This window comes from Sander vitreus, chromosome 12 (assembly GCF_031162955.1).
Source record: "Sander vitreus isolate 19-12246 chromosome 12, sanVit1, whole genome shotgun sequence".
Lineage (NCBI taxonomy): Eukaryota > Metazoa > Chordata > Actinopteri > Perciformes > Percidae > Sander > Sander vitreus.
In genome coordinates, this window is record NC_135866.1 from 5,547,500 (window position 1) to 5,564,583 (window position 17,084).

General features: G+C 38.0%; 1 protein-coding gene across 1 annotated transcript; it reads left to right on the forward strand.

Moving 5' to 3' along the window:
• The first annotated feature begins 12,353 nt into the window (after positions 1 to 12,353).
• On the forward strand, positions 12,354 to 16,498 carry LOC144526136 (SLAM family member 6-like). Its single transcript, XM_078263356.1, is given in 5 exon segments — positions 12,354 to 12,609; positions 13,660 to 13,808; positions 13,810 to 13,963; positions 14,049 to 14,330; positions 15,131 to 16,498. Coding segments are annotated over 5 exon segments (774 nt in total). The 5' UTR covers positions 12,354 to 12,551; the 3' UTR covers positions 15,262 to 16,498.
• The last annotated feature ends 586 nt before the right edge of the window (positions 16,499 to 17,084 follow it).

The following is a 17,084-nucleotide window of genomic DNA, read 5'->3' on the forward strand; positions in this document are numbered from 1 at the left end:
TCAGCTATTGCTGAGCAGATATGAAGACGATGATCAGAGCAGTGGGAAGGATTCCATATTGCACTCGAAAATGTTGAAGAGGTGTGCATGTGGGTGAGAGAGGGACAGTGTGGGTGTTCATATAAGCATATTCTCCATACTCCAATTCTTTATTTTTATCCCTATATATTGTTCATGTGTATTATGTGTGTTGAGTACTTGTTTATTCCTTTTATTCAAGAAAAAAAAACTGTATAAAAACATACAAGATATTATTGAAATTTTCTTTTCTTTTCATGTTTGATTTCTGTTATTTGTTTTCAAATTGTATGTAATTATTTTTCCACAGTATTATAGAAAATAAAAGAAGACACAGCTTTTCATATTAAAAGCAGCAAAAGCTCCTTTGTTTTGAATTTATTTCTTCTTCTTGTTGTTGTGCTGAAACCTAGTTTACAGAGAGTTTATTTTATGAAATTATACTTTGTACTTTTAGAAACAAGGCTCCAGGATGTGGCTTAAAAATGCTCTTTACTTTGAATGAAGTTTGTGCATCACACATACTGCTGTTTATTCAGGTCAAACTCTGTTTGGCTGTGTCTATGTATAGCACTCCGGCAGCAGGGCATGCACAGTGTTTACCTGAATGTGAGCCTGACAGTGGAGCTCGGAGCACGACGCCAAGACAAACGTCTGCAGAGTCTCATTAAAAACTCATTTTTGCTCTGTCCTCTCCTCCTCTCTACTCTTTTTTTGCTTCTTCTCTTTCTCTCCTCCCTTCTGCCTAGTCTCTTTACCGTTCCTCTAATGCAGGGGTCTTCTACTAAATAATTTCCCTGAGGGGATCAATTCTGATTCAGATTCAACGTTTTTTAAACAAAGGACCCCTTAATTGAAAGAGACAGAGCAGAGACAGAGTGTTCCCCTACTCCATATATTGTATAAAATGAAGTGCATATAAAACTGGGCCTGCAATAGGGCAGCTTAAAGCCTTTATACATACCTTTGTTTTTTAATTTTGTTTAGGTTTTTCTGTCTTGTTTTTTGTGTTTAGATTTTCTGTGATTGTGAATCTTATCTGAAAATGGGACTTTGAAAACCTCTCCTCTCCTCTCCTCTCCTTCAGTCTTGTCTTTGCTCTCGCTCCTTAAATCGTCCTGTCAGTCCTTCTCTCATTTTCGTTTCCTTTTTTCTTCTCTAACCTCCTTTCTCCATTTTGTCTCTCCTTTCTTCTTCTCTTTCACTCCTCCACCTTGTCTCTCTTTGTTTTGCTTTGCCCTGTGTGTCCTCCTCTCCTACTTCTTCTCTTCAGTCCTCTTATCACATCACATCTCGTCTCCTCCTCTCTTCTTTCATTTGGTTTCTTCAGCCATGCATCATCATCTTCCCAGTCTTTTCCTCACATCGCCAACCTTCTCCTTTCCCTTCTTTTCCACCTCTCTTACCCTCTTCTGTGTCATCCTTTTGCATTTCTCCTCTCCTACTGTCCTTTCGCTTCTCTTACTGTCTGATATTTTGTCTTTCCTTGCATCCTATTGTCAATCATCCTCTCTCTCCTCTTTTTTCACCTCTTTCCCCCCTTACAATCGCTTCAGTTCTCCCTCCGTCCATGTCGTTTTTTTCTCTTCTCTTTTTTTGCCTCATCTTCTCATTCCTTTTTACATTACCTTCTCCACCTCTCCCGTATTTTTTCTTCTACATGTTTTGAGTCCTTTTTGTTTTTAGTTATTGTAATTCTTCTCTGAAAATGGTCCAATAAAGGGACTTTGAAAACCCCAAAAAACCTCCTTTCACCTTTCTCTCTTCTATCCTCACCTCCCCTTTTCTTCTTTGTTTTCTTACCATTTCAATGGTTTCTTTTTAAGTTGTGTCCTCAGTCCTTCTTTCACGTCCCCTACCCTCATCTCTCCACTCCTTACTCCTCATTTCACATTTTCTCTGTTCACCTCCTTACCTCCTCCTCTCATCTCTCCATCCTTCCGCTGATCTCCTCTCCTATTTCCTCTTCTCAGTCCTCCTTTCACATCTTCTAACTGTTTTGTCTCTACACTCTCCTGCCTCATCATTTCCCTTCTCCTCTTCTCTCTTCCCTAACTTCGTTTTGTCACTTCTTCTCACATCACAGCAACTTTTTCCTCCTCTCCTTTGCATCTTCCCTCGCTCTTCCTTTCTCCTTTTTTCTCCTCCTTCATCCTCTCACCTCTCCTCTTTTCAGATTTTGCGGTAGCTCTTCAATTCTCTCCAACTTTCTCCTCTCCCCATTTCTCCCACTGTCTACCTTTTTCTCCCTGCCTCTCTCTTTTCATTCTTCTCTGTTTCCTCTCATTTCCTCATTTACCTCTCCTCTCTCAATTCTTCTCCTCCCTCACTCTCTCACCTCTTACATCTTTTTCAAATCCTCCCTTTTCCGACTTGTCAGTCCTTATCTCAACTGCAACCTTTTTCTTACACACCATTGTCTCCTTTCTCTCCTCAGTCCTCCTCTCCTCTGAATGACAGGAAAAATGAGGGTGGAGAAAAAGCGAAAGCATGAAAGAAACAACAGAACAAAGACAAAGGACAGAAGACAGACAGGAAGCGTTTTAGCCTTCCTTCCTCATGTTTACGTAGTGTAATAGTGATGATCCTCTCCTCTCTCCTCCTGCTCTCATTGAGGAATAATGTCTGGAATAACCTTCAGCACTCCCGACTCCAGCAGACCCCCCTCCTTCTCCACCACCACCTCCACTTTCATTTTATCCCCTTGTTCACATTTGAAGCAGTCGTATGGATTATGGCCCCTCTCATGCTTGGCACCGCACTAGCAGCCTGAGATATATTATCATATTAGTGCAGAATGATGTAATGCATTTCAGGACATTTGTCCTTCGTACACCCTCTGTCCCTCCGCAGATGATGTCACAGGCTTTGTGTCTCCGAGGCAGAGAAGTCGTTAAGTGGGTTGTGTTTTTCTTCAGTTTGATGCTGTCGCCATCCTGTGGTGGAGGAGCGGTATTGAGCGCTGAGTGGAAAGACAAGGGATCGTTTAAATTAGGATGTAGGCAATTATTTATGACTGAAGCAAAGGATGATGTGACTCATAATAGATGTCCTTGGTGTAAGTGTACCAACGTCGTCTGCTGGGTTCAGGGACAGAAGAATGGAGACAGACCCTTTGGATATGACTTGATTACAAATCAGGGTCTGACCGATATGTGTTCTTGGAGCTTGTTGCCAATGACAGGATTGTTGGAGGAAAGCTGTTGATCGCTGTTTCATGTAATAATCAAGATCTTTTAATTCGGCCATTTTCACCATTAAAATAAATCTACATTTTCATTTTTAAAAAGTGAATAAGCACAGTACACATGTACGCAGGGATTTAGAAATACAGAGGTCCAAAAACTGAGGATTCCAAGGGGATTTGAGAAATTGTTATTCATTTGCCTAAATAAATAACAAAGCAAAAATTGTTAAGTTGCATGAATGATCTATAAAAGCAGGAATATGTAATTTATATTTTAGATTATATATTTATTACACTATACTATGACTTTTTATGACGTTTTTATGACATACTGTACATTGACTTTTTATTTTTTATGACATACTATACTGTGACTTTTATGACGTATTATGTTTTACCATACTATGACTTTTTAGGATATTATCATGACATACTATACCATGACATTTTTATGACATACTATACTGTGACCTTTTCTAATATTCAATGACATACTATACTTTTCATGACATTTTTTATGACATGCTATACTATGACCTTTTATGAAATACTATACTGTGACTTACTATACTTACACTATGTTATGACTTTTTAAGATATTTTTATGACATACTATACTATGATTTTTGATTACATACATACTTTTTCGCCGGCTACTATGACTTTTAGCACTTTTTTTTCAACGTGCTATACTATGACTATTTTTTACATACTATGACTTATTTCGACGTATCATACTGTGACCTTTTAATGGCTTTTTACAACATTCTGTAATAGGATTGTTTTCGACATATGTCATGCAGTGGATGGTTGCTCAGTGGTTAGCACTGCTGCAAATAACACCAGCTCGTAGGCACTACAGACTCTGACCTGGTCTGGGCAGGGTCTTTTTTTCAAAACTATCCTGTGACTTTTTTTTCGACATGCTATATTGTGACTTTTTGTGACATACTATACTATAGCTTTTTACGACATACTATACTATGACTTGTTATCACTTTTTTCGACATACTATACTATGACTATGTTTTACATATATACTACGACTCATGTCGACATATGACTTTTTTATCGCTTTTTAAGACATTCTCTGATATTTCCAATTAATTAGTGGGCGGTGGTTGAGTGGTTTGCATTGCTGCAAATAACACTAGCAGGGGCTTTTTTTTGGCACTATCCTATGACTTTTTATCAGTTTTTTTCGACATGCTTTATTATGACTATTTTTGACATACAGACTTTGATTTTTGTATCACTTTTTCCACATAGTGTAACAATGACTATTTTTGACAAACTATACTATGACTTTTTCAACCTTTTTACGACATACTATACTATGACTATTTTTTTACATACTATACTATGACTCATGTCGACATAGCATATTATAGGACTTTTTAATGGCTTTTTACGGCATTCTCTAATATGACTGTTTTCAACACGTTCAGCAGTGGATGGTTGCTGGGTGGATTGCATTGCTGCAAATAACACCAGCTAGAAAGCAATGCAAAATGCAAAAGAAATCTTACCGGTCCACATTAAAAAAAATGGTCCGGCCCCTCTGGTATTTGCCAGAGTTGCCAGATGGCAGATGAAACCAACGCAGACTCTGAACTTTGGATAGATCCTCAGTCTGGGCAGGTTCTTCCTTGTGGACCTTCATGTTCTTCAACACTTTCTTTGACATACTATGACTTTTTATCAATTTTTTTGACGTGCTGTACTCTGACTATTTTTTTTACATACTATACCATGACTTATTTAGACATATCTTACTATGACTTTTTCATTGTTTTTACGACATTCTCTAATATGACTGTTTTCAATACATTAATCAGTTGTTGGTGGCTGAGTGGTTTGCATTGCTCTAATGTAAATAAATGTCAGTCTAGTATGTCAAAAAAGGTTAAAAAAAAAAGTCATCGTACAGTATGTCAAAAATAGTCATAGTATTCTATGTTGAAAAAAAGTGAAAAAAAGTCATAATACAGTATGTCAGAAAAGTGATGTTGAATGTTTTTTTTTAAATCATAGTGTAGTATGTCAAAAATAGTTAAAGTACAGTATTTTTGACTAAAAAAAGTCATGGTATAGTATGTCAAAAAAAGCAATGTAGTATGTCGAAAAAAGTAATAAAAAAGTCATAGTATAGTATGACGAAAATTATTTTTTTTAAATCATATAGTATAGTATGTCAAAAATAGTCAAAGTACAGTATTTCGAAAAAAAAAGTACTAAAAATGTAATTGTATGTCAAAAATAGCCATAGTATAGTATTTTGAAAATAATTGATAAAAAGTCATAGTATAAAAAAGAAAAATAAAAATAAAAAGCTCCTCCCTAAATAGAACAGATGAGAGTGTAAATAACTCAGACAGTGGTTGCTACATTTAATGCCCAAAGCCACTGGACTGATTTCCATTAAACATTGAGGAACAATGCATTCCGGCAGCTGCATTTGGGCACTATATTTAAAGGTCAGACTTAAACTTTGAAATGCCTCAACCCCTACACCAGTAGTTCTCAAAGTGGGGTCCTTGGACCCATAGCTTGAGGGTACGCAAAATAGTTGGTTATAAATTATGAAGAAAAACAATGAATGATATGATGGGGACCATTTGCGCCAATAAAACAAGTATCGTCCATTACTCCCACTCACATTAACTTTGGGCCACATCAAGTCAATCATGAATCAATCACTTTGCGCAAGCCGCAACAAAGTGAACGAACCGTTATTGTTGGTGCGTAGCTTGAACAAATATCTGAGCCAGTCAAGTGCTGGGCCCAAACTAACTAAATTGAGAAAGTATGCTGACAGTCCAATTCGGTTTTATTGAAAACAGCGACGGGAGACCAAAATGCGTCATATGTCTTAAGATGCTAGCTAACGAAGCCATAAAGCCAGCCAAGCTAAAGCGACATTTGATTACAAAGAACGGGGAATATAAGTGCAAAACAAAATCCTTTTTTTCTGTAGAAAGAGCGTCAGAAAACACAGATGGTGACCCTGACCAAAACTTCGGAGAAAGCACAGAACACAATTGGACAAGAACTTCCAGCGGCGGTTAAAATGTGTGAAGTTATCCTCGGGACAGAAGCAACTAACACACTGAAAACAGTACCTCTCTCAAATGACACCGTGAGGAGGAGAATTGAAGAACTAGGGCCTACACATGCATCCAGATAGCCTCATAAATCATACTGACCGGCCCTTAATTTATGGTCCAAACAGGAACCTCATCAGACGTCTGATTTTGATGTCTGATAAATCTTAACATTGTCCTCTAGTTTAATAAAAGATAATCATTAATTTGTGATCCTTGTCAAGAAAACCTTAATTCTGCTACTTCCTATCACTGAAAACATGTCATAGCATGTTCAGTTTTGAATTGCTGGACACCTCACACGCTGAAATAAAATATCAAACTCTATAAATATTATGCAAATCTACTGTACGGTAGTAGACGTGAATAAATTAAGTGGATGACAATGAGGATTCCTGGCTATATAGAGACCTTTCTTTTGTGAACATTGACGTTCACTTTTTGGCAGCAGTTTATAATGCATATGTATTCAGAATGTTGCATCCTTCCTCTATTTAAAGATGGATTATTTGAGTCATTTTGTAAAAATCCCTGGCTAATAAGTGAACACTGGTGGCAGATTATTCCTCCTCAGTGTTAATGCCTCTAAAGCCTCTTCTTTCACAGAGAGTTTATAGATGCAGAGATTAATCTGATGAGGCTATAAACCAAACAGCGGGTCTGTGAACTGCTCTGGTTTAAGTACAAGGTTTGGCTGGGCAGGAGTCCAGCCTCAAACACTGGACCTGTAAAATATAATACAGCAGATATATAAACACTGCAAGTTGTCAGTGAAGCAATGAGCATGGGTTTGAGATTCAGGGGTTTGCGGATTGGGAAAGATTATGAGTGAATTGCATGTAATCGAAATGCAGATGATCCATTAAAGCCAAATCTGTCATTGTTTGTTCGACAGATTTGGCTTCTACTCACTCGCTTCTTTACTGTATGTCAGAATCAAAAGATTCATGTCGGGATTCTCTGAAGAAAACCTCTTCACTGTGTGTGATACACATCACAAGAAACGAACACCTCGCCATTATTATAACCAGAACAGTGACAAACATACAGTGCTTAACATACAGAATGTCAGGCATTACATAGGAATCAACCAGGCAATATAATGTGAATTTAACTGAAACACTGTACATAGACTGGATTTAGAAAAACAATAACTTCAACTGCATTTTAATACCTGATTTATTAATTACAGTATATGGGGCGACACCTGCGAGCTAGTATAGGAAGTCAACTCGAGCTGCAGTGCTGTACATGCCTCACTCCCCGTATCATTTACCAAACACACCTCCTCAATTTGGTGGTCTATTTAAGCTGCACAATTTCCCCATCTCTGCCTTGCCAATGTTGCTTCCACCTGTATCGCTGCCTGCTTTCAGCCCCACCAGCATCCACCTGCAGGCTCCAGCCAGGGGGGGGGGGAGCTGCTTTATCTTCACTTCCCAATATCTCATGTAAACCCAAACTGCTGGGAGCTGGCCGCCAAACACAATGTTCTGCTGTTATGATAAACATAAATAAATAAACATTTCAAATGTGAGTTTTCTGACTGAAATTTGTCTGGTCTACAGTCCTGACAGAACCACTACCTCTGTCTAATAACAGTTTTAACTACCTGTATCTGCAATGCAATGTAACTAATATGAATAAATTATAATTAAAAAAAAAACCTAAACTGCTTCACATGCTTATAGCCACATGCTGCACAGGGATCAGGGGCGCCGCCAGGAATTTTGGGCCCCATGACAAAAAATCGAATGCCCCCTCTGCGCAGCTGTTGTCACCACAACTCTAAGACCTAACTGTCCCATCAAAAGCTTTATATAACTCTAATTAAAGGCTTGCAACTGTCTTGCTTCTTGTAGTTCAATACAGTTAATATTGTCTGTATCTTACATGCAGGCTCAGGTAAGCTACTCACTGTTTCCAGCTGTCCAGCATCCAGTACAGTAGACAGTAGGTTGTTTTTTCGTGATGATCATTATGTGAGAAAATAATTGTTATTAATGTGTTTGAATTTCTGTCATTAATAAATATTTCATTTTCTTTTTTGTAATGGTAAAAAGAGCAAGAGAGACAGAGAAATCCCCACAGACTCCCTGCAATGATGCTAACTGGCATGTCATTGAACACAATGTTGCTCACCTTCTTCACTGGGACAGGGAGGGGCACAGTTAGGGGGAGACTGGGGTGCTGCTGACTCATCTGTTGTTAAGTCTGCTAAAAGGGGCAGGGACAATGATTTAATATGAATATCTTGCTAAACATTTCCCTGCACTGATTAAATGGTGATTAAATGTAGGCTAACACTAGTCTGTAGCTAGCTAGCTTATTTCACTATGGACATTAAGCCAACAGGTTAATACCACTCACAGACTATAGGCTACCCACCTTTCTTGGTGAAAACCAAGGGGGTAAGCTTCTTCTCGGACCGCGAACCTCCTATGGCGCCATTTTGATGCTAATAAGCCATCACCTCCCGTTTGCATTCCATTGACTGCCATTCATATTGGCGCCACTTTGACAGCGAATAACTTTACATCTGAAGTATTTAAAGACTCTATTTGTCCATTGTTTATTTCTAAAGAAACACGACAATATATAAAAGGCTCCATTACCTTGTACCTCACGTTATGGCTCCGTAGCAGAAGTTTTTGTAAAAATAGGCTAACGATTGTGTCATAACCACACAACTTACTGTCGCATAGTAGAGGAATTACCGTATAGTACAGGAGAAGCTCGCAGGCAGTTTTGTTTCACATTAGCTGTTTAAGTTTAATTACTAATGTTAACTAGCATTTTAGTTAGCAATAATTAGCCTGTGTCCATGTTATCTCCTTACATATACCTACGCTCTCCGTCTCTGTAAGATTGGGAATGATTGAGATTTCTCTTGGCACAGCTACCAGAAGACTTACAACTTTCAGACACGTTGCTCACGGCACATTTACGTTGTCTCTCTCACTTGGAGGCTGCGCAGTAACGCTCAACCATCACCGGAAAAGTGCTTCTAATGGCCTTCACTGGTCTCCATCCAGAGCAACGGGATCTGTTGGTCCATTTTTATATACTGTCTATGGTGAAAACTGGGTTACAGTTTGACACCCTTTACTTTGTCTTTCCTCTCTCTCTTTTCTCTCTTTCCTTTTTTGAAAACCAGATTTTGATTTAACGTTACTTGGTAACATTGTGGTCACTGTAGTTCTGGCGCATCTACTGACTGCAACTACTAAACACCGTCAGAGTGCGCTAAGGCAGGACCAAACAATTTCATGCAGATACAGGGGGGTGGTAGGTCAATATGGATGTTTACTTTTTGGTCAATGTGGATATTTAACTTTTACTGCCAAAAACAAGTAAAAACAAAGAGATCATTAATTGTATTATTATATTTGAAATATATATACTGAATGATGATGGTTTAATAATTTTATATTAGCTTTTACCTATTTTTGGGGGGCCCTGTCAGTCATGGGCCCTTGGAATTGTCCTAACTTCCCCCCCCCTATAGAGCTCAACAGTCCCGCCCCTCCTATGAGAGACCTTGGGTTCCAGAAGTAAATTTCCCATTCATTTCTCCCATTGATGTCTGGAAAAAGAGTTTTAGACCATGTCTTAGGCTGACCAGGTGGTACGTGACTCATAAGCATACAACGTATCATTTCGAGTAAAAAAACAGAAAATCCCAAAAAAGTCAAAGTTACAAGACTGTGTACATATCGTCATCTCAGAGCAAAGGAACTACTCATCCCATAAACCACCGCGCACCACTGAACAAAGGAAGCTAATGTTAGTTTAGCTAACAGCTAATTCGGCTAACCGCTAGCTGAGACAGCATGTAATAACTTTAAAAGACCCTCTAAATAAAACCTGAAAATAACCGTTAACATATATAACGGCTGTTACGTCAGCTGTAGACGACTTTACCCAGTTTTAAGTTTGAGTTAACGTTATTTTAGACTGAATCAAGCTGTCAGCTAGAGGTTAGCCGAATTAGCTGTTAGCTAAACAAATGTCAGCTTCCCGGCAGAGGCTAACGTCAGAAGCGTGGAACAGATCGTGATTCGTGCAGTGTCGTAAATCCTCGTGACGGATCGTGCAGGCAACACAGATCGGGTACTGACACCCCCCTCCTCACCAGCATGAGTTCCACCAATCAGAGGCATCACTGTGGGATTGTGGGACTGTTCAGGATTGTGGGTAATGAAGTACTTATCCAAGACATCGCGAATAAAAAACAGTTATCTCAAAACAAGGGTAGTGCCCCATGATTTGTGGTGTCTATATGAGCATATACAATCGCTGAGTCATGTCGGCATGCTGGTTTTAAGTCTACCATTGTCGGTTATGATTTTATGGCTTATACTCCAATTTGTCAATGGAGAAATTGCATTGTATTTTTACTTCCAGAACCCGCTGTGGGCGGGACTGTTGAGCTCTATATGACGCCCCTGACAGGGATAGGTATACAGATCTCTGACTTGACTTCTCTGTGTCTAGTGTTTCAGGTGTGTCTTTTTGTTATATATCACTGGTGTAAAGCACTCAAAAGTTCAGGTCAAATTAAATGACAGAACACATAAAATACAGAAGACTCACTTCCTTTTTTGTTATACTTTTGACTGGTTTTCTGTTAATTGTATATCTGTTTCCTAGTGCAGAGTGATTCTTGTATAAAGAGGCCTTTGCAGGTTCCCCTTTTTTCGACAAACAAAAATTCAGTTGGAACATACAAGTACAGTTTAACAGTTTACCACAGGTCTCTTCTGTTTTGCACACTGAGTCATCTGATAAGGCAAGAGCTATGAGAAAGGAAGTGGTTATTGTTGCAGTAAACACACAGTATTGTGTGGTTTTTTAAAGTAAAAAGAAATCACTATTTCTGCACTAACAAGGCTCAAAATAGCACCACACTTCCAAAAGTAGCATAATGAGGGTGCCTACATGTAAACCGAAGCATTGACAACTTTGTAAGTTTTAATAAACAGACAGTTTATTAAAAAGATAGATTATAAAGACAGTAGCGTTCACATATACAAGCAGGCGCCATCTTGGGAAAACAGTCATGACCAGTCGAACGACGAACTCCGTGCAACCAGTAACCAGTAACATGGCTCAAGCACGGCGTTCGTCGTTCGACTTTCAAGATTTCAAGCTAGAGACACATTCAAATAGCACAACTGGATGCTTCCATTCACATGATGAGTATCAACTGTAGAAAAAAAGGTATCAAGGGAAGTCTTTTGGTATCTGTATCACTTTAAGGGAAGTGGTATTGTAATTGTTTTTATTGATATCCAGTCCTATCAAATGTACTGTAAACCATTTTCTAACTAAGAAAATAACACATCAGGTTATTTATTTGCAAAGAAATAAACATAAAAAAGATACAAAACTGAAGTAAACAAGCAGAGGAGACAGTGGAAACCCCAGTTGTCTATTTTGGGTTAGGGATGGGCGATATGGCCTAAAATCCATATTGCAATATAAATTGCAGCCTCTTGCGATAACGATATATATCACAATATATAAATTATAATAGAACCATTTCAGAACAGGTTACATAGACCCTGAGGAAAGCCAAACTGCTAAATGTATTATTTTCTTTAAAGAGAAAGAAACGTAGTATGTAGTTTTGAGAACATTTATTATGCAAAACTGTAATTATACAACATAATGTTGCAGATAAATAAAATTCAAGTACACTAGTTGTAGAGACTTTAACAAAGAGAAAAGCTTAAAGTTTTGGGTTTCTTTCCTTTAGTGCAAACCATTCTTCTTGAATTATTTCATCTGGTATTTGTAACATTTTCTGAATTAACATTAAACTCTGGAATCTTAATAGTGTTTAAAGTGCAGATGGAGAGATTGAATTAGACAATACTTTCCAAAAAATGTGGTTTAATAAAGATGATTATGAGTTATTAAAGGCCATATTTGTTTCCATATGTTGTACAGGCAGGTAGTAGAGTAGAGGATGTAGAGTAGGTGTATCTTAGATTGATGGGAGCCATGACACAAGCCACACCCTACAGTATAGTACACACCATGCTCTATATATACTGGTTTCATTTGTGTTGCTCAAATAATAGTTGAAATTGATGAAATGGGACTATTTCTTTTGTAGAAACAGTTCCAGTTAAAACTCTTCTCAGTGGATTGTCCAGAGACATTTTTGAGAAGATTCATGCTGAGCTCAGCTCATAAATAGCCTTACCACTTCCTCATATGGTACATTTTGCAAAATGGAGCTGGTTGTACTTCTCTGTGCCGTTTCTCTGCTGCATTCATGTGAAGCACAAGGTAAGAAATGTATTTGAATCATATTCCCTGTTGTTGATTGATTTTGCCTGTTTTCAAAGTCAAAGTTGTTTAACTGTAGCACTTTTTCAGCAATAGAAGTTGGAGCTCATTTTTGAATTATATAACATTGAGAAATATATACAGATCTTAGAGATGTGCTAATAGTCAATTATTTCAACAGTGGTGCTAATAAAATGTAAAACTAAAACTTTAATTGAGATATATTCAGCTATACAGTTATGTCAGTTATTACCCCAGTCCTTAACCTTGGGTCACAAAACAAAATATATAGTATGTTAAGGCCCTCAAAAATGCGATTCATTTGGTAAAATAAAAATAATAATAAGTTTTCCAGAGGGCCTCCGCCAGCCGGTGGATGTCGGCGCTCGGGCTCTAATAATTGTGTGTTTCTCTCTTATTTAGAAAGTAAAATACAGAGCTACATTTAATTAAGATGTGCGTCATTCATTCTTGTAAGGCCTTACAGTAATACTGTATGCTGAGACAGAATGATCATTTTATCAGTTATCAGGCAGACAACAATTCTATTTCTGTATTTTAATATTATGTGTATTTTGATGAAGATGTGGATCCAGACACAGATTTTGAAATATCGTGAATCCCTTTTGAGTTATTTAAGTGACAAGCAGAGGAACACCCTTTAAGTCCTTTCTAGTTCTAGTTTTTTAAATTGTCTTAAGTTTTGCTTTGAATTTCAATTAATCTTTAACCTTTACAATCTGTGGAACTTTTAAAAGGTGGTTTGAGATGAATTATAGCCAAAAGTTTTAAAGGTGTAAATGAAAATAAAATAAAGACTGAGTAACGTTTTACTCAGGTTAGTTTCAGCTTCTCAACTCAAGAAAACTGTGTCTTGAGACAAAGCCTATGCAAGGCATTTTAAAAGACATCCCCATCCAACCCCTGACAAACTATTAACGCTCTTACTTGATCCTCCATGTGTTAGAAATAAAGTAGGAATGGGGTAGGATTCAGTCATACAATGACCAAATAACCAAATAACCATATATTGTGTCTACTGTTTTACAGAGCCCAGTGCTGAGACTCCTGTGTTTGTGCAGAAGGGAGAGGATGTGCTTCTGAATGTCACAATAGCTAATGTTGCTAAAGAAGATACTGTTACCTGGAAATTCAATAAAACAGTTAATTTAGTACGATTTTTACCTGATAAAGAACCAAAAAGTCTCTGATAATTACTCTGGAAGGATTGAGTTGCTTGTGAAATACTCTGTGAAATTGAAGAATCTACAAGAGGCAGACAGTGGAGTTTATACTGTAATAGTGTCTGGGGATACAGATCAACAAATAACTGGATACAAGATCACAGTCCAAAGTGAGTTTGTAAACATTTCAGACACTGATGGAGAGTTTCTGCTGCCATGTTTCTAAAACCTCTCCACCTGCCTCTCCCCCCTCACATCCAGTGTCTCCAGTTAATCTGTCAGTGGACTCTGTGTCCAGCAGCTCAGACTGGTGTAACCTGACAGTGAGCTGCAGAACACAGGACTCTCACATTAACAGCACCTTTAGATGTGACACCCACACCTGCAGTCAGGAGGGAGGAGAGAGACCACAGGTCACACCCTCTGCTGCTGATCTCCATGTCTACCTGTCCAATGGCTCCATCATATGTAACCATAGCAACCAGGTCAGCTGGACCAAGGACATGAAAACAATAAAAAATGTCTGCCGACATGCTGGTAAGACTGAGAGACTGAACTAAAATGATAATAGCCTAATGAACAGTTTGAAATTTAGACTTAGAGCATAAAAACACACAAACACAGTTTTTTTCAACAAAAACCTATATATAAGTTCTGAACATGACTAAACCACCTTGCAGGGTGAAATACAAACACAACTATTGTACAGAAATGTTATGTAACCCTTTTTAAATGCCAGACTGTGATCTACTCAGCATCCTCTGATCTCAACTATTAGTCAAAATAATTCATAATTTATGCTTTTTTTATGACAAAAGTGACAAAAACATTTTTTTAAAAGTGACAAAAGCATAGAAAAAAGGAAAAAGCAACAAAAGAAGTTCATTTTCAATTTGACCCGGAACAACAACAGGTTCATGGTCGACGGGAAGACAACACAACGGTTGAAGGAACATTAAATGACGATAATATTAAAAAAATAAATTAATAAATAAAAAAATAAAATGTGTTACTGTGTTTGGCATAGAATGGGCCATCTGCCTCTATAAGTGTATTAGTAAGCACAGAACATATGTGACAGCCCTTGATTGTGAGTGTTTGAATTAGCACAACTATATACCTGTTAAACTGAAGAATAAATAAACAATGCATCAACATCATGCTGTTTAACAGTCTGTAGAACTTAACTGCACTTTATTGTGCACGTATTTTGAAATGTAGGAATTAAACTACAAAGTACACAAAGATATCTTAACTGATTTGTTGCGTCCAGTCCTGTTGCCCTGCAGAGTCACAGTGTGGATCTGTTGAGTGAGTTTTGTAATGTTGTGTTCCAGGTCCAGAGATTGTCTCTGCTGGTCTCTCTGTGTGCCTGCTGAAGACAGCCGTGTTCTCCGTTGGTCTGATCATCATGGTGGCTGCTGTCATCACTGTTCACCTCATGGAGAAGCTCAAGAAGCACAAATAAAAATGTAAAGTTAAAGGTACACTGTGCAACTTTTCACCACTAATAGCACCATGAAACAGTTGTTATGAGTGAGACCCTGTTTTGTTTGTTATTGTGCATGAACGAGTCCTCAGAGACATGGTACATTCCTCCCACTGATGTCATGCTGTTCCACTGATTGACAGTAGGTGGCAGTAACAAACCAGGAAATGCATCAACAAAGGAGAGGAGGTAGAGGGCTGCCAGCCAGAAAACATGGATGCAAACAATGTAAGATTTAAAAGATATTTGTACAAAATCTGTGAAAAATGAATTTCAACTCATTTGTAAAGGTTAAATGATACTTTAAATGCAATTTTGCAAGTATAATCCATGTAAATATTGTTTCTTTAAAAAAAACAACTCCCAAGGGCACCTTTTACACAAATGCTGATGATTCTAGATTATCCATTGATTATACCCAATTATCACTGTGATCACTTTGTAAATAAAATTATTGTACAGAGATGTTCCAAAATACTTTAAAGAGGCACTATGCAGTTTTTCTTCGCTGTTTTCTCACTTTTTGCTGGCAGGTTTCTCTATAGAGCTCCCCCTACAGCTTTGGAATAGATATTTGGCAGCTCCTATGTTTACTTGTGTCTGAGTCCTCACTCGGTTGGTCTGCTGTTTCCTCTTTCTCTGTTCCTCCGACAATGCTTTCCAAGCTTTCTGCTTCTTTTTTGCCGGCTCAGCCATGACGATGGTGTGAAAAACTCCATCGCTACCTTGTTAGCCGGTTCCTGAATGGGCGTATGTGTGCAGTGCCGTGAAGCAATTTGTTACATCGCGAGACCTGATATCACGCGTTACTTCCTGAAGCTGAGACCGGCGGCTTGCCGGTCGAAAGTTGCAAGGCTGGATTTTCCGCTCACTAGGGGGGAGCAAGACGACCACCATTCAACTGGAAAAAAGTCCTATAACCATTCCAGTGACTCCGAAGCTGTTCAGTTAAGGTAAATTAAGCTAACAGAAAACTGCATAGTTCCCCTTTAAGAGCATGTTATCTCCTTAACAAAAAATAACAGTTATATTCTTATCATTAAGAGCAAAGATACAAGAAATAGCCTTGATGTAACCCTGAATGTTATTAACAATGCTCTAACAATATATATATGTGTATGTTTATATGTACAGTATGATTTGTTCATCTTTGGGTGACTGCAGTTTCTGCTACATGCACCATTATCTGAGATTCATTAAAGCTATACTCATTTTATATTTTGTGGTGATTTTGTGAATACATGGAAAGATCCCGGCCACTGGCCTGTGCAGGTTCCCCTTTTTTCAGCAAACAATGTCTGTATTCAGTGGGAACATACAAGTAGTTTACCAGTTTACCATAGGTCTCTTTAGTTTTCCACACTGACTCATCTGAGAATGCAAGAGGTGGTAAACATTGAGCTATGAGAGAGGAAGTGGTTATTGTTGCAGTGCAGTGAGCCACCAAGACGACACACAGTATAATCTACAGTATTATGTAGTTTTTATGCAGTGGACTCAATTTTGATGTGTTTTACTTCTTTTGTTCCTCATCTTTTTGTCCTTTCATATGACATGGAGAAAATTATCCTGAAGCTTACTCCAGGGGAAACTTGCAAAACTATTTCCTCCTAAGTTGATTAAAAAGACATAAATATAGTGCTACAATTTATTTAAATTACCTAAAGGAGACTGCATTACTCTTGTTTAGCATATTTTAAATGACTTCAATGTTAAAATTGGCTTACTACATGAGGGATTGAATTTAATCCCTCCAGTCTTTCTCAACAGATCTCAAGAATGTTTGGGTGTACGTTGTATGG